General features: G+C 40.4%; 1 protein-coding gene across 2 annotated transcripts in view; it reads right to left on the bottom strand.

Annotated features, from left to right (window-relative positions):
- The window catches only part of mov10l1 (Mov10 like RNA helicase 1), a 79731-nt gene that overhangs the window by 32497 nt on the left and 22602 nt on the right, over positions 1-24632 (bottom strand). For both annotated transcript variants that reach the window (XM_080207874.1, XM_080207875.1), the window contains 13 exons: positions 22541-22731; positions 19490-19633; positions 16768-17292; positions 15138-15338; positions 12906-13020; positions 12633-12810; positions 9919-9989; positions 7331-7422; positions 7135-7193; positions 4052-4173; positions 2782-2923; positions 1671-1855; positions 819-965 (listed from right to left, as the gene is read on the bottom strand). In XM_080207874.1, coding sequence (XP_080064000.1) covers positions 819-965; positions 1671-1855; positions 2782-2923; positions 4052-4173; positions 7135-7193; positions 7331-7422; positions 9919-9989; positions 12633-12810; positions 12906-13020; positions 15138-15338; positions 16768-17292; positions 19490-19633; positions 22541-22731 — 2172 coding nt within the window. The remainder of the gene's footprint in view (positions 1-818; positions 966-1670; positions 1856-2781; positions 2924-4051; positions 4174-7134; positions 7194-7330; positions 7423-9918; positions 9990-12632; positions 12811-12905; positions 13021-15137; positions 15339-16767; positions 17293-19489; positions 19634-22540; positions 22732-24632) is intronic.

The raw sequence follows: 24632 nt of genomic DNA, 5'->3' as shown, positions 1-24632 counted from the left end.
CACGTGTCGCATTTGTAAAAACATCCAATAAAAGCTGTATAAATAACTCAAAGAATGTTAGTTTTAATGTCTATTGCGGGGATCAGTATGTAAATGTATCCTTGGGTAGGCAATCATCCTGTGATGACGATGATTATTCTGTAGACAGTATCGCAGACCACTGTGGGAGGGAAAATTCAATCTTCAATTTTCCTTTCTCCAGCAACTGAATTGGGAGATGATCAAAGGATCCTGGTTGGTTGAGTCCACACTGACGTACTTACCATGACTACAATTTAAGGATTTAATTTCACCAATACTGTTGCTGTAAAATAGCCAAATATTACTGCTGCAGAACAAACTACAGGAAATCTCAAAATTACGAATGTTTTGGTTTGGAAATGTGAAAAAGGGATGTTTAAGGTTCATGTGCAAGTAGCAATTCTAAGAATATTGCCAGCTGGATGCCGATGAAGGCTCAGCTTGGGAGCGTGGGTGATTTTATGGGGAATGAAATTGGGAATGTCTACTGACCATGCTAAAGCAATATCCAGATGCACTGCACAAAATGGGGACAAGAGAGAGAGAATCAGAATAGATAAACTGATCAAAAGGATCAAGGGAGGCCAAAGAGAATTGGTGTATAAAATTGTAACAGGAAAGTATGAAGAGTTACAACTGTTATTGGATAGAACACTTGTTAACAAGTACAAGAGAACAGTTGTAGACTATCACTCTTCACAATTTAAGGATGGTTCCGTCTCATTAAAACCAGGAAAATTTTTCCTGTCCCGCTAAAACGCTTCCTGAAGATTTTACCCAAAGGTGAGATATCATACCTCTATGGGTCTGCAAGTGGCATTAACTCGTACCATGTCTCCATGTTTCAGCAAATTGCTTTCATGTAAACGCAAACACAGCAGGTCAGCAGCGCTATTGGACGGAGCAGAAGCCAAAATCCGACTGTCTGGTAAAGTGAAGTGAATCTAAACAGAAGCAAAAGCCCTTTTACAACTCTGGCACTGAGCTCTCCCTCCACCAGACAAAGCAAAATCAAAAACGTACAGAAAATTAGCACTTAGCAACTCTTCCTGAAACCTCATGCATTTTCAGATTTGCTCCCCAGTGTCCAAAATTGTGGCCGGTTCAGAGGGAATGTTATTGCAATTGGTTAATCTGCAAATGAACTTCATTTCAATAAAACCTGGGCATATTTATGAATTTCTCACTTCATCAAGTATATCTGACTTAGCAAAGACTTCTGAGAATGTTATGAATGGATTCCTAAACAACGTAGACTAAATAACAGTATTAAATTGGGGCTGATATGATGGTATGGCATATTCAGTGCTTCATAGAGTGGTAGGACAAGTTTGTGCACGTGGTTCCTGTGAAGGCAACTTACCAATGTCAGGTGAGAAAGTGCTGAACTAAGGTCAGACACTTCTGCAAAGGAAGTCAGAGAAGGTCACATTCCTTTTACCAACTGCAATGGAGGCCAAATCAGAAATGGCAGATCAACGAAAGAAAGTGGACAAATGCCTTGGTACGGCCACTGGAACGGAGTGTTGGCTTGCCTTAAACACAAAAGGGGCAAACCCATCCACGCTTACCGAATGGAAGTCACCAGAGGCTGTGAGTAACCACATGTAATGATAAAATGAATCAATAACTAACAATATGTAAAGTACCTGCAAGATGGCCTCGAGGATAGTGACCGTTTTTCCAGTGCCAGGAGGTCCAAACAGAATATAAGGTGTTGGTCTGCATTCACCGCTGAGGATCCTCCTGACTGCAGACTTTTGATTTTCATTCAGCAGTATGTTGAAAAAGTTATTCTCCTGCCCGTTGGATCGTTCACCTGTATGGTTTTCTCCTACAATATTTTTAGTGAAATTGGAAAGCAGGTTATAGATTTAACTGTCTTACTATACAGAAACTGTTAAAGTAGTTTAGTATAATCCATCAACACAATCAGTAACTAAAACACAGAAAGATAGTTAAAGAATTAATTTTAGATCAGGTGATTAGTTTCTTAAGAACATAATCCCTGGTCTAGTCTGAGCTAGCTAGTTTCAAAGCAGCACAGTGGCACAGTGGTTAGCACTGCCGCCTCACAGCTCCAGGAACCCGGATTCGATTCCCGGCTTGGGTCACGGTCTCTATGGAGTCTGCATGTTCTCCTCGTATCTGCATGGGTTTCCTCTGGGTGCACCAGTTGCCTTCCAGTCTGAAAGGCGTGCTGGTTAGGTGTACTGGTCATGCTGAATTCTCCCTCAGTGTACCCGAACAGGCAGAGTGTGGTGACAAGAGAATTTTCACAGCAACTTCATTGCAGTGTTAATGCAAGCCTACTTGTGACACTAATAAATAAACTTAAACTCTGAAGTTTCTTTGCACCTGATTTACACCATCCATGTACAGAGGACCTAGAAAGCCCCTCAGCAGCTTTTCTATTACCTGTAAACGTAACAGCACTGAAGGGATGGGGGTAGCCAAAACAATCCTTACATATGGAGCAAAATTATAATAAGACCTCCAAAGTTAGGAGGAAAACAAAAGTTAATGTCCAGCGACTGTATTTAAAAGGGTTATGGTTCAAAAGAAAAAAAGCCACACTGTTTTTCAACCTTCTATTGGAACAGGCTACATTATACATTGCAATAAGTGTAATTTGGTCACCTTGGCCTTAAGGACAGTAATTTTTGATTACAAACAGTTAAATTGTAAAGGTTTTCCCCTGTACTTAAGATAAGTGGATTTCATAAATCAGTCTTAAGAAGTCTATTTACTTGCACTCACCGTCCCCAGTCTGTGCATTAGCTGACAATCCGTCAGACGCTGGCATCATCTTAGTTGTTTTCTCCTTCATAACTTTGTTCCCACCATCATGGCCCTCCTTACCTGGAGGGGACGGACTTAATTTTGCATCCGCATCCTTTTTCTGAAACAGCATAGGAATATCATTTCAGTGAGTGAATAAATGTTATGTTAGAGGTGGTTTATGTATTTTTTTTCCAGTATATACACAACTTCTCAACTGGCCATTTAATTTAAGGTAACAGAACATTTAAAAATATCTGGTGGTGTTCCAATTTTAAGAGGACTGAAACATGAAATAGGGCACTTTCGATTCTAGTAGAAACCGTTGACACACTTCGCTTTATTAGTTAATTGTGTTCAATACATCATGCTTACATCAGAGTCTTTCCATCACTTTGTTTCAATGCAAAATTGTGAATATTTGACCATCCATATTCCCTCCTGAGCACGTTGCTTAGAAATGGACATCAACAAAAAACTTGGACAAAATGTTTAGGTGGAGTTGCTGAATATTGCACATTTGTTCAGCTATTCAGTGATTCTCAATGCAAGATGTGCCCAGATTAGCTCATTGTTGTACGCAAAAAAAACCATAAAAATTTTTTTCACAGAATTAAAATGAAATCCAAGAAGAAAATCTGATATACTAAATGTTCACAAAAACAGTTTTCATTCAAATTAGGATAAGTCAACTTAATTAAGATCAAAGGTAAATTCATCTCAAGCCATGATTCAAACGCCCAAACCTGAACAAGGGTTTCAACTGGTTGTCTTCTCTTCACTCTGATTGCTAGATTACACTAAACCAGTGCTTCTCAACCTGGAATCTATCACATTTTGAATGATTGGCAACCAGAGATGGGCTTAGTGCGGCCAAGGGATGAGAGTGTAGTGGAGTGTGGCTGTGCACGTACACTGCAGAGTGGGCTCAGTCTCATGGCGTGAAACACACATGCAGGAGTAGGGAGACCATCTCGCAGTGATGGATAACATTTGAAAAGGAGCCCTTGAAAGTGCTTGCAAAGCACTGCTTCTTAATTTTAATGACAGGAGGCGAGCAATATTGAATTGACAATTCTCCTCTAATTGGATTTAAGATAACTCCAATAGGAAAGGGTGGTGAGGTGAAAATCAATGCCATTTCTTAACTAACATCCAAGCATATTAAATACCAATATTTATGGTTCAATAGAAAATTTATCCCATTCTAATGCAAGTACTTTTTTAAAAATCTTACAAATATACTTACTTTCTTAGTCTGGTCTTGTGGCCTGCAGCACCTTTTCTTTTTGTTTGACACAACCGCGTCAATATCATTCCATGTAGTAACAGTCAGTGGAGTTTTTGCCACAATATTCTCTGGAAACAAAGCTGGGATTGGGATGGGCAAAAGGAAGGTGAAATTACTGGCTGAACAGGTGAACCATGAGACAATTTAAAACTTTAGCATGGAAATAAATTACAAAACCATCGACCAAGGGATAAAATTGTTCCCCAGTTTCAGCGAATCCCACCTTACACCCTCCAAGTTCAATGAGGCCACCCTGTTCCCCAAAGTCCCAACACAAGAATTACTGCACTCAAACATTCAACTAAGATTCTTGAACTTCATTCATTTTTAAATCACCTTGCTAAACACTCATTTAATCTGTCTACATCTTTTTGCAGCCTCTGTGCCCCCCTCACGTTGATTTCTATCATCAAACCCAGGTATGTCAGTCTATTCATCAAAGTCATTAAATTGATTGTACATAACTGGGGCTCCGGCACTGATCCTTGTAGTACTCCAGCAGTCACAACCTACCAACTTGAAAATATCCCGTTTATTGGTTCGGTGATAAGCACTGCGGCATCACCACTCCAGGGTCCCAGGCTGCACATTCTCCTAGTGTCTGTGTGGGTTTCCTCCCATAATCCAAAGATGGTGCAGGTTAGGTGGATTGGCCATGAGAAATGTGTGGTGTTACAGGGATAGAGTGGGGGAGGGGTGTGCCTGGATAAAGTTACTCCAGAGTTGGTGCAGACTTCATAAGCACTTGAGAGATTCTACAATTTTGATTCCCTGCTTCCTATCCATTATCCAATCCTCAATCTGTGCTAATATATTACCTCACACAGCATGAGCCCTTATCTTGTCTAGGAACCTTTTGTGAGGCATCTCATCAACTGTCTTCTAAAAATCCAGATATCTCAGTCTACTGGTTCTCCATCTACCTTCCTAGTTACAGCCACAACTTAAACTGTAATGAAATTGTCAGACATGGTTTCACTTTTGTAAAAAAGATGCTAACTTTGCTCATTCTATGATTTTCACCAAGCGTAGTAAAACTTCCTTAATAAGGGATTCAAACATTCCCAATGACTGTTGTCAGGCTAAATAATCTGTAGTTCTGTTTTGATTATCCCTCCTTTCTTGAATAGTAGAGTTACTGCACTCTAGCTTCCAACTGCCTTGCCCATTTTGAAAAAATAATAATCAGCATATCCAATACCTCTGCAGCTACCTCTTTTCGAACAATAAGTCCTGAGAATTTGGTGGATTTTATCCCCAGAAATTTCTGTAATTCTTTTTCCCTGCAGATATTAATTACCTCCAATTCCCCTCACTTATTCTCGTTTCGGTTACCATCCGTTGCTGGTATGTAATCTGTGTCTTCTATTGTAAAGGCAAACACAAAGTACCTGTCCAATGTCTCTATTTCCTTTAGCTACTCTCCTCTTTTGTATATACTTGTAAAAGCTCTTGTAGTTTACCCTCATATTCCATTTTTAAATCAATCTTCTGTGGTCTTTTGCTGGTTTCTAAAACACTCCCAATCCTCAAGCTTGTTACTATTCCTTGTCATATGATAACCCTCTTCTCTTAATTTAACACAATTGTTAATACTCTCAGTAAACCACTGATGTTTCTTGCAGAGTTTTTATTTCCCAATTTCATTGATAACATTTAAAGAAACAATTCAACATTTTCAATGTTCACTATCAACCTTACCAGGCTCTCCTCTCAAACTTAAAGCCAATTAGATAGGGACAAGATTCTTGTTTATGATTGTGGAAATATGCCACTTGCAGACATCATATGGAATTTAATTGTGATACTAATATTTGCCTGTGAATTTTTTATTATGAGATCACCAATTAAGAACATAAGAACATAAGAAATAGGAGCAGGAGTAGGCCATCTGGCTGATCTGTCATGGCTCAGTTCCACATTCCCGCCCTCTCCCCATAACCCTTAATCCCCTCTTATCAAAAACCCATCAACCCGCGTCTTAAAAATATTTAGCGATGCAGCCTCCACCACCTCAACGGGCAGAGAATTCCAGAGATTCACCACCCTTTGAGTGAAGAAGTTCCTCCTCAACTCCGTTCTAAACCGCCCCCCCTTTATCTTGAGGCTGTGCCCCCTAGTCCTACTGTCCTTTGAGCGGGAAGCGCCTCTCCACCTCTATCCTAACCCTGCCTCATTTTACAAAACTAGATCAGGGTGGTATGGTGGCTGTGGTTAGCACTATTGCCTCATGGCACCAGGGACCCGGCTTCAAATCTGGCCTTGGGTGAGTGTCTTTGTGGAGTTTACATGTTTTCCACGTGTCTGCATGGGTTTCCTTTGTGTGCTCCAGTTTCCCCCCTCAGTCTGATGTGTAGATTAGGTGGAACGGCCATGCTAAATTGCACCTTAGTGCCCCAAGATACGTAGGTGAATAGGGTAACTAAGTGGGATTATGAGGATAGGGCCTGGGTGGGATGAGGTGTCAGCGAGTCAGTGACTGCACTGTCAAGATTCTATGATTCCATTCTGTGATTCTAAAATCTATAGTGAGTTCCAAAAGTTATTATTCCAGAAACTAATTTGCAAATTCACCATCCTAAACATCTTTACCAACTTGATCAGTTCAGTCTGTGTGAGGAATTTTTTAATGCTCTCTCCGTCCCCCAAAAAATTATCTTCTCAGAACAGATGCCAGAATATAAAATGTCACAGGTATGACGCAGTGGCTGCAATCTGAATCCTGGGAAATGACAATAAACCATAATTTCTTTCTGAATATAATTAACAGCATTCCTCATGATACAGATAAGAAAACAGGAGATAACCAAAACAAATTAGCTTTCTGTAGAATGTCACTTTTGATTGATTTGTGAAAACGTTGTCATGTTTAGTCGTCTTTCAAATGTCAAATACAAAAGACAATACTACTTCAAAACATCACAGGCAAAAGCTCCAATAATCCTCCCACTTTGATGTATGCCAGAAAAAAACAACAACAACAACAACAACAACAACAACAACAACATTATGCTCCCACAGAGAATTCAAAGTTGTGGTACCTGCTTCACCGAGATACATAGCTTGTTCCACAGCAAACTGACACCTCCTGGTTGGGATTCTGAAACAGAAAAACTCAAAGGAATACAGACCAACTCACTAAATGTAAGTTAAATTCTTATACCTTCAATTTCTACTTTAAACATACACTTCAGTTGATCTTTCAACCTGCAACTACTGTGTGCATCCTGGTTTTACCTGTTGTAAGTAAACTCCACGTCCACAGGTTCCCCTCCATAGGATTGGTGAAAAGAAGAATTAAACTTCAGCAGAAGCTCATCTTCATAAATCTACATCGAGAGGAGAGGAGAGGAGAAACTTGTTACCTTTCTAAGGACGACCAGCTCTACAAACCAGACGAGGCAAAACTTACAGAAAAACTTCAAGGACAATGGGATACTGTGGTGAAACTTAAAACTTATCCTAATCTGAAGCCAGAGCTTGGGAACTCCAGTTCCTGACGAGCCTTTTGTGCACACCCTGATTGTGAGGTGTACACGCACAGTTTGTTTTACCTTCTTCAGGCTGGTTCTGTGTGAAGCAAGGAAGTGGCAAAAAGCACGAAAAGCAGGTCAGATGAACTCAACTGGACCGCCATTATCAAGTGGATATTCCAGGGGCAGGACACAGGATGGGGACAGAGATAAATCCCAAAGCAAGTCCCAGGTAAGGGACAAAGACAGGGATTAGAAATAGGAACCTGTTAAGATAAGCTAAAAGAACGGATCAAACAAATAAGCCCCCTGAGGTAAAGAAAAGGCTGCAGTACACAGCATTGAAGACCTGAAAAGGCAGCCAAAGGTTGCAGATCCACAACTGGGGGTGGCACGGCGGCACAGTGGTTAGCACTGCTGCCTCACAGCTCCAGGGATCTGGGTTCGATTTGCAGCTTGGGTCATTGTGCAAACTCCACACAGGCAATTCTCCCTGTGTCTACATGTTTGCTCCGGTTTCCCCCCTCAGTCCAAAGATGTGTGGGTTTGGTTGATTGGCCACGCTAAATTCCTCTTAGTGTCCCAGAATGCTTAGGTGAGAGGGATTAGTAGGATAAATATACGGGAACAGGGACTGGATGGGATTGTCGTCAGTGCAGACTTGATGGGCCGACTGGCCTCCTCCTGCACTGCAGGGATTCTCTGATTCACACTGTGGACCACTGGGGCAAGTGAACCACTTAGAAACAGTGGTGTTCTGTTGGGCATATCCTAAAATCTGTAAGTGGGCTCGAAATCTGTAAGTGCATTCAGAAGGTGCTGCTCGAGCGCACACAAAATTCTACTGGAAAGGGAACCATGAAAAGGTGAGACTGAAACCTTGCAAAGTGGGCCATTGTTGAAGCAACCTAAGTGGTAGTGACTTTTGGAACACTCTTCCTGAAAAGGCAGTAGAAGTTTGAATATTTTTAAGACAGAGCTAGTTAGATTCTTACAATGGGGTGAAAAGTTATCAGGGAGTAAGCAGGAATGTGGGGTTGAGGTTACATCAGATCAGCCATCATCTTACAACATAGAGCAGGCTGGAGGGACTAGGTGGCCTACTCCTGCTCCTAATTTGAATGCTCCTGCAGCATTTAGAAAGTTAAGGGTTGAGTTGATTGAAATTTCAAGGTATTTCTCTTCTGTCTTGTACCATGCCCCAAGGGCGGTTAGTGATCATGGACTTCCATTGGATTGATCCATGATTAGGCTTGGCCATTTGCCTTCTGCAGTATGGCTGACCAGGAAACACCCTCCTGCCCCCTATATCTGTCATCAGGTATATTGGATGGATTTATAGGCTTATAAATCAACTGGTTTGTTATGAACACACCTTCTGTGGTCTTAAAATTTTAAGTGGAACTTGAACCCTGAGCTTTAGGCACAGAGGTAAGGATGCTACAAGATCTCCTTTGAGGTATCAAGATGGACAAATAGGTTAGATACAGGGAAGCTATTTGCACTTGCTGGGGAGTCTAGTTTGAGGGAACAAGAGCCTAAAATTTAGAGCCAGATGTTTCAATAGTGAAAATAGAAAACACCTCGTCACAGCAAAAATGGTTGAAGTTTGAAACTCTCCACTACAATTGGTGGTGGAATAGCTCAAAGGGCTAAATGGCCTATTACTATTTCTATGGCTATAGCCAAACAGAATGATCACCTAAGTAAATTACTTGGTGCAAAAGGCATGTTTCAAACAATACCATTGAGCAAATGTCAGCACCATCAAAGGAGAGATGAGGCAAGAATACTGGGAGAGCAAGCACAATAATTATATTATCCAGATTAATTAACAGAGATTCCTTTCAGTCAGAGAAATTTATTTCCTTGCCTGCAACTAGGTGAAAAAAAATCACCTGCCCTCTGAAAGTGTTCTAAATTTTAAAATCGAACATCTTCAAAATTGCCTGGCACATAAGGAGGGAGAAGGACAGATGTGGGGACTTCAAACACTCAGACACATCACCCCACCTCCCCTTCAATTAGGCCAAAACCGATCCCTAACTTCACTCAATGTGAAAAGCAAAATCCAAAACAAACAAGACAATACATTCACACATTAGTGCTAGTGTAAGGATATAAAGGCATGATTTTTTTTTTCCTAAGAATTAATACAAATGTTTGAACATTCTGAAACAATAGTTTTTAAAAAAATTCTCCACAATTTCAGTTGTGTTTGCAAATTCTTACTGCAAGCACATGATTGTTAAAAAGCCCACAGAATGCAATTTTAATTGGTAACTAAAGGAAGTACTATTTTCTTTCCAGATAATTATTGGTAGCTCGGATTGCAGAGTGAAGCCTATTTACCTCAGATACAAAGCCACAGTACCGTACTTCAGCTTCCGAAAAACGTGAATTCTTTAGTATTATTCGGTCACCTAATGATAAGAAAGCACATTTTAAACAGTACTTCAAATCTAAATGAATAGCAAAGTATTTGATCAAATAACAGTAGTCAATAATGCACTTGTTATTCTAAAAATTTGCTGCACCCCACCTTTCATCTCTATATTCGTAAAATAAAATTAATGCATCATTATTTCCCGAAAGATTGCCTAAAGGAAGTTATGTAAACCTTGAACATTAATGCAGAATTGTGTGATTTAACTGAAAATTACAGCATTTACTTAATTCAAGTTAGTTTGATCTCAACACTTGGGGAGAATTTAAACATCTGCCCATACTACCATTGCTGAATTGTCCACTAATCAAAACCATGGGGTTTACCTAACCAAAAACTTTACTGGGCCACCATATAAATACCATGGCTTCATAAACAGGTTGGAATTCTGTGGCGAGGAACTCACTTCTTCACCCCCAGCCTGTCCACCATCTATGCGGCACAAATCAGGAGTGTGATGGGATACTCTCCACTTGCCTGGATGCGTGCAGCTCCAACAACACAAGAAGCTTGTCACTACCCAGGACAAAGCAACCTTTGTGACTATCACCCATCGACGATTAATAGCGTGTACCATCCACAAAATGCTCTTCGGACAGCAACTACCAAACTTGCAACCTTTACCACCTAGAAGGACGGGGACAGCACGCAAACACCACTAACTGCAAGTTTCCCTCCAAGCCACTCACCATCTCTAATTGGAAATATATCACCGTTCCTTCACTGTCACTGGAACAAAATCCTGGAACTTTCTTACTAACAGCACTATGGATGTACCTACACCACATGGATTTCAGCGATGCAAGGCTCACCATCACCTTCGAGGGCAAGTAGGGATGGGCAATAAATGCTGGCCTTGCCCACATTATTACTTATAATATCTGTATGTATTTTCCATGAGAGAGATACAAAACAGTATTGTAATCAAAACAGTAAAACTAGGGCATTTCCCATTGCTCAGTACATAAATAGACATGGTAATATAGATCAGGCAAACAAGCAGTTTTCCAACCTTAATCCCTTATGCACTAATTTCAAGCAACAAAGCCATTTCAAGTTCTTTTCCTAGGACACACCAATAATATCATTCCTTAATTTAGGCCGGCACTCCTCACTGAGGGAATGCTGCATTGCCGTTTTTCCAATGAGAAATATAAAATGGGAATTTTTTGCCCTCCTGATTGAGTGTAAAACAAATCCTGCAACACTTTCTACAATAAACAATAGGGATGTTCTCACAACGTTCCGGCTGCTTGTGGGAACTTGCTGTACACAAATTGGCCGTAATTTCTTCCTTAAAATTGTGACTGTATGTCAAAAGTACTTCCTGGCTGTAATCAACTTTGGGACGTTTGCAGATGGTGACAAGCACTATGTAAATGCAAATCTTGCTGCTTCTTTCATTAGCCCCGTCAATGAGACTTAGTGTTTCAAAGATTCACGCACAAGATTGTCTCAGCACTTCAGAATAAAAACCACCTAACCCTGGGCCGATACTAGTCTTAACTCCTTCCAGTCTGTCCTGGATTTCCATCTCTTACATCGAAGCCTGAATTTTACCTGGGGATTTTTTGGGGTGGTTGTGTTGTGAACATCATTTCTTTTTCTGAAAAAGCCATAACCTTTTTACAAGATTGCTGATTGAACAGTCAGTTATCACATTTCACAATCCTTTTGATGTATTTGTGCACATTCCACAGCAAAGTCTTCTCAAACTCTTTGCTCATAATACCGTGCCCTGTTTGCCCTATTTACATTGTTTCACTTTATTATTGTTGGTGTTCCCTTTTTGATTTTACTGTTATTGATATTCCTATTTGATTCCCATTCCTGTTGATGGCACAGTGATTAGCACTGCTGCCTCACAGTGCCAGGGACCCGGGTTCGATTCTCGGCTTGGGTCACTGTCTGTGCTGAGCTTGCCCGTTCTCCCAGTGTCTGGTGAGTTTCCTCCGGATGCTCTGGTTCCCATTCACCGTCAGAAAGGCGTCCCGATTTGGTGCACTGGACATACTAAATTCTCCCTCAGGTGCTGAAGTGTGGCGACTTTGTTGCAGTGAGCCTACTTCTAACACTAACAAGTAAAACCTTTGGATATCCTTTTTAATATCCCCTTGCTTCAGCAGGCAGCTTTATCAGCAGTTACTCACAGATGCACTCTTACACCTTAGCTCAGCCTCTCTAACATTCATTTACTTTTCACTTTTAAATATTGAATTTTACTCATCTATCATGAGCAGAATACCTGCATCCTGTCTCTAATACTCCAGAGTGGAGCTCTCTTGCAGCAAGACATTTTGCTCCTTTGCCAAGGATCATGCTTTAATTTCATTTTGATAGCTCCATGGAGTCGATTTGATATGCCTAGATTTAGTGTGCCTCAGCTGCTGCACTGGATGCTGTTGAATTATTTTGCAGTCACACCATTGTGCTACCCAGCTCACAAATCAATAGCTGGGCTCAAAACTTACATTAAACTCAAGACAAATACACAGTTTAAAAAGCTGAGGGAGGTGTAACTACACTAACTGCCCCTTCTGACATCCCAAACTGCAGCAATAGCGCAAAGTTAGTTGCTTCACATCTTAGTAGTGTGTAAACAGATTTATGTCCAACAAACCAATAGATACTGATGGACGACCTTCAACCAACCCTGGTACCTCCAGGATTAGGAAATCGCCTTGCTTTTTTAAAGTCATCGCCATCATGCTAAATTCCCTCATCTCCATCTCGGCTTTAATCTCTTCCAGCCACAGAAGGGTTGAAAAATGGTCTTTATAGTTCGACATGTTCAGAGCCTAAAACAATTGCAAACAAACATTCGTTTGTAGCAGAGATAACTTTTCACACAAAAATGGGAAAAGGACAGACCGTGATCAAGTTAAAGACTCACCTCTGACAAGTTTGGTTGAATAGTCAGGACATCTGTACCTTTCTCAATGCACTCCTTCAATCTCTCAGGTACAGAGTACTGAGGGAGGAAGCTAGGTATGTGCCTTCCGGCCAGTCTGGGCAGAACATCCACAAAGTTATTAAAGGTTAGACAAGCTGTTGCTCAAATCTCAAAGTGCTTTTCACTCACTACACAATAAGTTATCCTGTCCTGCAGAGGGATCAGACAGACGTCAGCTGCTCTCATTAAATTCCACAATGGAAGAATCTGGCCGTTGTCCAATTGAAAGCAGCTTTTAATCTTGCTTGAAAACTTGTGCTTCCAAGTATAATGATCAACTACACTTGAAAAACCACAGACTGACTTTATTCATCCAAAACCAAGTTCCCACGGTCAAAAATCATATTTTCTAACTACAGCTACCTCTTTAATTGTGTTTGACTTGAAAAGACTAGTGACAAATAATGCCTTACTTTTTGCCGTGCCACTTCTCATTTCCAAGAGATGTCATCTCAATAGGGTTTCCCGTTCTGTACTGGGTAATTATTTGGTGTAACAGACATACAGCCACACCTGTAACTACACATTTCCACTTCTCAATGGAACTCTCTCTAGTTTTCTGTAATTTTTCCAGACTGCTTTGTGTCATCTTTTCCCTTCTGAAATCTCAACTGTTAGCAATTATTTCCTCAATTAAATTATTTTCCCTCTTATCTGGTTATAGCTTGATGGTTTGAGTTACAAGGAGAGGCTGAATAGATTGGAGCTTTTTCCTCTAGAGCATAAGAGGCTGAGGGGTGATCTTATGTAGAGGTCTATAAAATAATGAGGGGTATAAATAAGGTAAGTATTCAACGTCTTTTCCCAAAGGTAGGGGAGTCTAAAACTAGAGGGCATAGGTTTCAGGTGAGAGGGGAGAGATACAAAAGGGTTCAGAGGGGCAATTTTTTCACAGATTCTGGGACAAGCTACCAGATGTGGTAGTAGAGGCAGGTACAATTTTGTCTTTTAAAAAGCATTTTGAACAATTACATGGGTACAATGGGTATAGAGGGATATGGGCCAAATGCTGGCAAGTGGGACTAGCTTAGTGGTTAAAAAAGGTGGCATGGATAAGTTGAACCGAAGGGCCTGTTTTCATGCTGTAAATCTCTATGACTACGAAATTAACCATTTCTCCACCACCCCCCCCCCCCTCTCCTTTGGGTTCAGCTTTGCTCCATGTAACAAACGTGGGATTAAACTTAATTAATTGATCCCTTTGCTTCAGTTAAGTTTATTTCTCCTCCCATCTCAGCCTCCACTTGACACTCTGGTATCTCTTCCAGGAAGATCCTCTGGTTGCCGATCCTGCGACTTCCCAAAATCCTCCTCAATTCAAGGAGTTCCAATCCAATTCCTTTTAGTGGGCCAATTCACACATCCGATCATCAATTCAATGTCTTGTTCCTGTTTGACTTGGGACTCCCATCCAAGAAGCTGCACTCTCCTCAACATCACTGGTATCTAATTTAACACAAATTCAATTTTTCCCCTTCCTTTCATTGGCAAAGATTTTTTCTTAAAAAGTGATTATAATTTAATATTAGCAATTTTTATTTGCAACACAAATGGAGGGGGCCAGAGTTCTGACGAGGCCCCTTGGTAGACAGGACTCAGCTAACTGCCTATCTGGAATGTGCAACTTGCTCCTGTCAGCTGTGGAGCAATGCAATGTTCTGTCATTTCGAATTGGATCCAGTCATTACTAGACAGGCAAGCCAAGGACAGAGTGCTGCTGTGATTGTACAGTATGACGAACAAAGGTAAATGTAATAGAATTCACAAACTAGCTGCAGTTCCTATTTTAATTCTCAAATACTCTGTACTTCCCTAAAATTTATTACTGAAGATTAAATTATTGTGTTACCCCAAGGCATGAATGCAACTTCTATCAATTTACTAAATTATATATACATAGCATGATTGAAAGTATATATTTATACACAAACTTCCATAAATCAGTTTTGGGTAGACTCAATTCCCCATCTGATGGGGTGAATAATCATGTTTCTAACCGTGCACAGGATTCATTTTAAAATAATGCAGGTCTGGATGGCCTGAGCAATATTAAGATATTGTAAATAGGAGTGCCAGTTCTTCAAGTTATTCTCTCATTATAGTCCTCCGACTAAGGCACGAGCATTGGCACAGGAGAAATGCTAGCATGATATTTTGGAAATGTTATGGTACCTGGTAGGATTTTTTGCACTCACAACCATGAAGTTGGTTTCCTTTTGTTCTGTTTGAAGGGATTTGGGTTGAACGGGACGATAATGGGATCTCGGCCCAAGGAGATATTCCTCATCACTCATCACATCCACCTCAACGTAGCATCCCATCACAAAGTCATTAAAGCGAAGCAGGAGAAGATCTTTACAACGGCCAGGATTTCTGTTTAAAACAAGTCAAAATTACATTTAAGAGCTAATTATGTGAAAGAAACTGAGCGAATTATATTTGGAGTGTGTTTCAAACAATGGGTACTGCAAGTAAAATAAATATCATTTTAAAAATCCAATGTACTCTCTCCATCCAGCGTGGTTTCATATCTTTCACTATTAACAATTTATGGTGATCGAGGCAAAGCCCACACCACAGGAATCCATTATATTCTACATTTTAACGAAAGTATTGTCCCTTTTGCCACACTAATAGAATAAACTCAATGCACAATTGGAAGTTACTGGAAATTGAATTATACAGTACATGGTACAAGGAAACCATCAGACCATGTTACTTTGAATCAACTTTTCCTAAAAGGATAAACTATTGGCACGTTGCAATGACATCCACAATGTAAACAGCGAGGCAGAACGGGTATACAGAAGATGAGACTTGCTGTCCAGCCTTGCTGTCCAATAGGATTTCAATACCTGACAAATTTATGAATGGTGACCAGATCGCCACATAACAAAAATACACGCAATAGTAATAATACAAAGGTCAATCTTTCAAAAAAGTTTGAGTTTTAAACCATCAATGAAGGTGAAATTTTTTTTGTAATATTCATTCGTGGGACATGGGTGTCTCTGGCTGGCCATCTCTAGCTGCCTGAGGGAAGTTGAAAATCAACCACATTGCTGTTTCAGGAAGGTCAGGCTGAATAAGGATGGCAGATTTCCTTTCCTAAAGGACATTAATGACCAGATGGGTTTTTCCAATGATCAATGGTTTTATGGTCATCAGTAGATTTTTAATTCTAGATTTTATTTTTTATTGAATTCAAATTCCACCATCTGCCGTGGCAAAATTTGAACCTGGATCCCCAGAACATTAACGGAGTTTCTGAATTAGCAGTAATACATACATTGCCAGAACAGCTTCAAATAGGTTTTGGCAATCAAACAACTCCATATAAAGCAAACCTGCTGAATATACTCGCAAAGGGTGGTGACAACCTGTTAAGTGAAGTATTCCATTTTTGATACTCTGCCCCAGATAATGGTTTTATTCAGTGTTGTATGATTATCCACTATTCTAGCTGCACTGGGACAAGTAGGAATAGGAGTGGTAGTAAAGAGAAACAACTTGAGGAAAGCAGTGGAGATGGGATTGGTTGACCATAATCAAAGCAGAAATTAGGAACTCCTTGATCTTCTTTCAGGTGGCTCAGAAGGCTTTTTAAAATCAGAAAAGCAATAAGGAGATTTTTAACATTCGGCCGAAATTAGCTGAAGCTTTCACTTCCTGCGCCATCATTTTTCATCATACCCAGTACTTTAAAAATCTCAACATATTTAAGATTTAGTGTTAGCTATCTTAGAGTTGTGGATAAATACTCTCTTCAATAATAAGCGATTATCAATATTGAGATTCTTACTTTGCTTCACACACTAGGCGTATATAGGCTTTTCCACCAGGTAGTATTTGCAGTACTGTTTCACCAATTTCTGCATTTGCACTTAACTCTTGCTTCACCTTTTCAGCTTGTATATCAGCATGGTCATGTGTCCGTGGACAATTCAGCTGATCTGCCAAACTTGTAGAGACTGATGGTAGGTTGTTCAGCAATTTATCTTGGGTGCACTGCAAACTGCGTGAATCGTCTGGTCCATGTGAGGTTATATCACAAAGCGTGGGTAAATCAGTGTGATCAAGAGCCACGTAGGGAAGCTGAGAATCCCAGTGAACCGATATTCCGGGAAAGGAAGAACCAAGGGCCATATATGAAGACTGGGAATGGATCATTCCGCAGTTCGAGTCAAATTTAGTGGGGCTCTGTTGTTGCATGGCTCCATTTTCAGAGACAGTAACTAAATGTGCTGATGCTAAAAAGAACTGATTTCCTCTCTCCCATCCTGCCATCTTGTAGCTCAGGAGGCTACACATCTCTTCTCCTTCGTTCCTGAAAACCAATAATCACAGATGAAGTAAATAAAATGTACATCAAATCTACAAATAAAACTTCCATCATCCCTTCCATTATATTCAGAGCTAGAGAACCACAAATGTTTAATTAGCTGTGTGGCGATTTCAGACTGTCATAGCAAATGTAATTTCACTGAGTTTGGCCAAGTTCCTCTTGTTTGTCTTTGTCCTACTGTTCCTCCTCAACTTTGCTGCTGAAATGCTCTCTTCCAAAACGTTCTGCATGAATATTGTAACAGGCCACTTAGCCTGTCAAATCTTCACCATTCAACAGAATCGTAATGATTTGTAACCCAACTGCCTTTGCCAGATATCCTTTAATAACTTTGGCTAAATTTACCAATCTCAGATTTAAAACTAACTATTGATCTGGCACCAAACGAAATGGCATATTTTTATGTCTGTATGCTTAAAAGCATATCCCCTTCTGGATGGCACCATGGGCATTTTTTAAAAATTCATTTGTTTTACAGGATTTGGGCACCACTGGATAGGCCAGCATTTATTGCCCATCCCTAATTGCCCTTGAGAAGGTGGAGGTACACTGCCTTCTTGAACTGCTGCAGTCCATGGAGCATAGGTGCACCCGCATTGCTGTTAGGGACGGAGTTCCAGGATTTTGATACAGTGACAGTAAAGGGAATGGTGATATATATCTTTCCAAGTCAGGATAGTGAGGGGCTTGGAGAGAACCATGTGGTGGTGTCCCCATGTATCTACTACCCTTATCCTACTAGAAGGTAGTCATTGTGGGTTTGGAAGGTGCTAAGGAGCTTTGGAATTGGGTGTACTGTAACACATGGATTGGAGCAGTTCAAGAGATGACTCATCACCTCCTTCCCATGGGCAATCTGGGACAGCAATGAATGCTGGCCTAGCCAACAATGCCCACAACCTGGGAATGAAAAAAAATTACATTTACCTCAATAATTCCAAACTGATTAAATGTTGCACTTCCAGTGGAGACCACAGCTAAAAAGAACACAACCTGGGCAGCTTAGTGGTCACTGGATATTCCAGTTTAGAAAGGGAAGAGATGAAACTGAAAACACAAGAGCTTGTCTGTAACCAAATTCTATTTACAGATCACATAAACAGCATTAACTTGAGGAAGATCAGAAAGGAAGAGTGAAGCATGTTCAAAATGAATGCAATTATGGTATTGATGCCAAGTTCACTATATTGGTTAGGGCTGACCAGCCCATTAGTTGTGGTCCTCACAGTATGCTGACACTCAAAAGGTCCATATTCAGATACATGTAGCAGCACTCAACATTTTGGTAAACATGAGACCCTGGTCTGTCTTCTTGAATAACCCAAAGGAATAGACAACAGCAGCAACCAAAAAAAACATGCTCCAATATTGTTTGTGACCTATTTTACATGTACCAGAAAGATTAGTGTTCGTCTTGTTAAATAAGAAAAAAATGATTCTGGGTGAGACTTCCTGATGGAGAACCCGAGTTGGTATTTCATAGATTTGCTCCTGCACATGACACAAGAAGAAACAGGAGCAATAGGGGTCCAACGCTGGATGGATTGGCCATGTTAACTTGCCCCTTGGTACCTCAAAATGCGTCAGTTAAGGGGATTAGTGAGCTAAATACATGGGGTTGTGAAAATAGGGCCTGGATAAGATGCTCTGTCATTGTCAGTGTAGACTTGATGCATCAACTGACCTCCTTCAGCACAATAGGCATTCTATGATTCTAGGAGCAGGACCAAGACATTCAGCCCATCAAACCTAATCTGCCATTCAATATCACTACTGATCTTCAGCCTCAATTCTACTTTCTTGTGACCAAAATATATTTTTCTTTTGCTTATTTGCTAAACGTGGAGTTAAGGAACACATTTTATCCTCTATTACATAGCTCACTCAACACAATCAACTAACTTGGACTGATGACTGTATTGAAGTGACAATTTATTCACTTAACAGATAGGAAGTTTTTATTCAATCCAATTTTGCCCCTAAAAGGCCTTCAATGTCAACAAGGTAACATGGAAATTTACTTAAACCTTTCAGAAGTTTATTTTATTCAAAAAGTACATTGCCATTCTGCCTGTCAACTACACAAAAGTGCAATTCAACAGCACACACACAAATCCTAATATTGAGACTCTTAGATTTCCCTTTTAGGTATTGAAAATTGTACTCCGTGTAAACTTACTCAATCCACACCACCAAGTCTTTTTTCTCTCCTTGCTTAATGGTACCGAAGTCAATCCTTCTTGCAACTTCCAATCCTTCCATGTTAGGGAACTCCAAGTCAATTTGCTTGAACTCTTTGTTTGGCATCGAAAGAAGCGATAAACTGAAAAAACAGCCAGATTTTGATGTATTGCATCCCTGAAAATTGTAATTTTGCCCTCCCCATCACCTTTATAAACACCTGGAACTTTACATCATACAAACACAAGATAGCAATATCATGCACTGGCAAGGCAAGGATGATGGGCACAAGCCAGAGTGAGGACAACGTTTGAAGGAGCATGGGAAACAGCGAAAGGGACTAAAGAAAAGCAAAATCATTCTAGGTGCCTGTTTCTCTGCCTCCTGTGCTGGAGAAAATTTCAGATACAATGTTTCAGGAGGTTGCAGAGCCTAAATTAATTAATTCTGATAAGAAATTTGGTACTGAGATTTGAAAAATAAACAAATCATGATGCTTGGGAAGGTTGCAGTATGGTTAATGTATACAAGATGATCTACTATGACAACCATCACACTGAGGCATTTATCCAGTTACATGCTTTAATAAGGGCCTCTATGCAGCCTTAGATTCTACTGCATTGTCATGCAATACTCCCCAAATCATGGAAGCAAGGTAGCAAATAGTCTAAGAATATTGCTAAATGCCCCTCAGACACTGATCTTAACAACATAAGATACTGCTGAGTACAAAACAAAAGCACCTTTGTTTGCCATTGTGTCTTGATAATTGGAATGGTATTTACATGAGAAACTAAGTCAATAACAAGCAGTTTTGCCTCCCACTATAGTAATTGAACAGATATTAAAAATAGAAAGGATCATTCAAAACTACCTGAATATCCTAGTATATAAAAAACAATATTTACAGTCCTGTTACTGTTCAGTAACTAAATAGTAATAGAATGCAAGTTAAACACCATGTTAATTTGTACAGAGGAACATCTGCAATCTTGGCCCCGAACAAGAAAGAAAGAGCTAAGGAAATGCAAATGAGAATGAGGCAACTTCCACATCACCAACAGACCAGAAGGGGGAAGAATATTTGGAATGATGCAAAATACTTTTAACTTCAGAGCAGTTCGGCAGAATTCTGCTCTGTATTCCATGCCAGATTAGTTCAACCCAAGTCTCTCAATATGAAATCCTCTTTACTAAAGACATTTTGTACACTCTTAATTCAAGCAGAATGCAATTTAAATATTACCCTGTTTCACTGAACATGTTCTACAGACACTTTTCACAAGAGCCAAGTTGCATAGAAACAGGAATGGCTGCAAAGGAGATGACCATATGACAAACATACGTTTAGGCTTGGACTGCGGTTCACAGTGTGATTGAATAATCTGTCAAAATTCACCAATGTCAAAACTCATACACAATAACCTCTTCTGTGGGGCACCAGAGGGTGGCAGAGAAGAAAATGTTGGCAGAAGGCTAGCTTAGAAGTTTAAAAAAGGCAGCATGGACAAGTTGGGCTGAAGGGCCTGTTTCCATGCTGTAAACCTCTACGACTCTAAGCCAATATGTTTGTAAGGTATTACAGTTTTATATTGCATGAGGTGGTACAGAACAAAATTTTATTTAAAAGGTGCCGAAAAACTTTAGAAAAGGGAAAGGAGGGGGAGGAGATAGATGACAATTTGCTCAGAGGCTTTGAATTGTGATGGGAAAGATGTCCTACTAGATCACCTCCAATGTTCTAGTTACCATTCTTCCCTACAAGAAAGGAACAATGTGTTTCACAGGAATAATTCATCATAGATTATGGGTGGAACTTCCGGCCTTTCACGCCAGTGGGGTTTTCTGGTCCTGCTGCAGTGAATGGCCATTTGGCTGAGCACCAAATTCTCCGTTCTTGCTTGCAGCAGCAGCGGAACATGAACAGCCTCGCCCACCATGGGAATTGGAGAGGGCGAGAGGCAGGCAATGGGAGGGTCCATTGACCTCAGGCAGGCTTTTATGGTTTGGCGCTGAGCGAGACTATAAAATCCCACCCTATGTGTTTGTAATAACTTGAAAGGAGCTGCAACATTTACAGATATTTAATCAACCCAGTTTGTGCCCAGTACGTTGAACATTTCTTTCAGCTTCTGTACTGCAGGTATTAGATCCAGCTTATACCCAGTGGTCTGGTGCACCAGCAATACATCCACATATTTTCAGTAAGAAGTCCCGCCACACCAGATTAAAGTTCAACAGGTTTATTTGAAATCACGAGCTTTCAGAGTGCTGCTCCTTCATCAAGTGAGCAGAGAGGTGGGTTCACAAACACAGCATATACAGACAGAGACACAATTGCAATTGAGTCTGTGTCTATATATGCTGGGTTTGTGAACCCACTTCTGCACTCACCTGAAGGAGCAGTGCTCCGAAAGCTCATGATTCCAAATAAACCTGTTGAACTTTAACCTGGTGAACTTTAACCTGGTGTGGTGAAACTTCTTACTGGGCCCACCCCAGTCCAATGGCAGCATCTCCACAACATATTTTCAAGCAGTGGTTTCCCTTCATTTGGATTAATTTTAGACTCGGCCTATCTTAACCCACAGCAGGTACATTCCTGAACCAGTCTCCTAACGGAACAATCAAAAGAGAAAAGGTGTCAAGGAAAAAAAAAGACAAAATTATAAAGAATTTACAAAGTGTATCTAATGCTATATTTCTGTTGATTCTCAGTAGAGGACAATCCAGAACTAGGTGGTTTTAAATTGCTCTCTACTTTTGATTGATTTGCTGTGTCAGATACATATTCTGATTATTGACTGAACACCTGGGCTGGATTTTGCTGTCCCACGTTGGATGGCCAAAAATTGACCAGTAGACTGAAAGGGGCAGGAGAGGGGGATAAGTGGCTGGATCAATTCCATTTAATGGTTATCAATCGACAGACCATTATAGTCTACCTCAGAGGACAGTACACAAATTGGCTCTGAATGGCAAAGTTTAAATCAAGTAAGTGAAAACAGTACATAGCAAAGTGTATCTGTAAAGCTGGATTAAACCATACCTTTCTTTCACTGCAGGTGCAATGCATAAAGCCCTCCATAGGTAGAAAGACTGATTACTTTCAATGATCACAAGGTTGACCAAGTCACCCTTTTTGGGTATGTAATGGTTTGGGAGTCGGAGAGAATCGAGTGTGAAAAACACAACGTCATCCACTACACCACTTCGAAGAAGAATTCTGGTTATTGGTACCTTCAAACAGGAAGCACAACCAATAATAGTTTATAATAAATTCTACTTAACAGATTAAAATTTACAAGAGAAGATGTTATATTCACACAAAATGTGGTCATCCAAGTTATGCAGAATGGAATCACATTCACATTGCAAGAAATGTCACAGATCAACCTAGCAATGACTAGTTTGGTGTGACCAAAGCACACAGTTCTGGCACCTAATGAGAGTAGAGGTAATGGAAAGAAATTTTTACAGGAACAATATCAGAACCTACTGGACGATAAACAGGATGGGTCTCTTTTTTAAGGGGTGGTCTGAAAGAGATATACAGATTTCTGAAAGGCTTTGCTGGAGAGAGAGAACACAAAAGGGAGAAAAACTTCCATTTGTGAAGAAGAGTCATTAATCCAAGATAGTTGCCAAGAAATCAATAGAGAATTCAGAACAAACATCTTCATTCAGGTGGTGAAATTGTGGAACTCACTATCATAGGGAGGAATTGAAGCAAATTGTACATCGGGGAAGCAAGATAAACATACAATGGAACAGAGGGCGAGAAACAAGGAAGGATGGGAGGAGGCTGAAGTGTAGCACATATGCATGGAATGGTTGGGTCAGATGGTCCACTTATATACCACACTTCTGTGATCATCACCAAAGTTGCTTTGCAGGCATCTGTTGCTTATCCTCACTCGGCTGCCTTACCACACCATCTTCTCTTTCAACCTTTTTTTTAAAAAAGCTCCTTCCACTTCTGTTTAAACCTTTCCTTTTATAGAGTCATAGAGGTTTACAGCATGGAAACAGGCCCATCGGCCCAACTTGTCCACGCCACCCTTTTTTTAAAACCCCTAAGCTAATCCCAACTGCTTGCATTTGGCCCATATCCCTCTATACCCATTGTAACTATCTAAAGGCTTTTTAAAGGATAATTGTACCCACCTCTGGTAGCTTGTTCCAGACACTCACCACCCTCTGTGGGAAAAAAATTGCTCCTCTGGACACTTCTGTATCTCTCTTCTCTCACCTTAAACCTACGCCCTCTAGTCTTAAGACTTCCATACCTTTGGAAAAAGGTATTGACTATCTAGCTGATCTGTGCCCCTCATTATTTTATAGACCTCTATAAGATCATTCAGCCTCCAGAGAAAAAGGTCCCAGTCTATCCAGCCTCTCCTTATAACTTAATCCACCAAGTCCTGGTAGCATCCTAGTAAATCTTTTCTCCACTCTTTCTAGTTTAATAATATCCTTTCTGAAGTAGGGTGACCTGAATTGCACAGTATTCCAAGTGTGGCCTTACCAATGTCTTGTACAACTTCAATAAGACATTTCAACTCCTGTATTTCAATGTTCTGACCAATGAAACCAAGCATGCCAAATGCCTTCTTCATCATTCTGTCCACCTGTGACTCCACTTTCAATGAACATGTACACCTAGATCTTTGTGTTCTGTAACTCTCCCTAACGCCCTGCCATTAACTGAGTAAGTCCTGCCCTGGTTCAATCTACTAATGTGCATCACCTCGCATTTGTCTAAATTAAGCTTCATGTGCCATTCGTCAGCCCACTGGTCCAATTGCAGATAACTTTCTTCACTGTCCACTAGGCCACGAATCTTAACGTCATCTGCAAACTTACTAACAATGCCTCCTACATTCTCATCCAAATCATTAATATAAATGACAAACAACAATGGATCCAGCACTGATCCCTGAGGCACACCGCTGGTCACAGACTCCAGTTTTTTAAACAACCCTCAGGCTTCTGTCAAGAAGCCAATTTTGTATCCACTTAGATACCTCACCCTGGATCCCGAGAGATTTAACCTTATGCAACAACCTATCATGCGATATCTTGTCAAAGGCCTTGCTAAAGTCCATGCTGATGACATTAACAGCACTGCCCTCATCTAC

The sequence above is a fragment of the Carcharhinus amblyrhynchos genome, chromosome 19 (assembly GCF_965287045.1).
Source record: "Carcharhinus amblyrhynchos chromosome 19, sCarAmb.v2.hapA, whole genome shotgun sequence".
Lineage (NCBI taxonomy): Eukaryota > Metazoa > Chordata > Chondrichthyes > Carcharhiniformes > Carcharhinidae > Carcharhinus > Carcharhinus amblyrhynchos.
The sequence above is the reverse complement of the archived record's forward strand: the minus strand, read 5'-3'. Positions and strand labels throughout refer to the sequence as shown.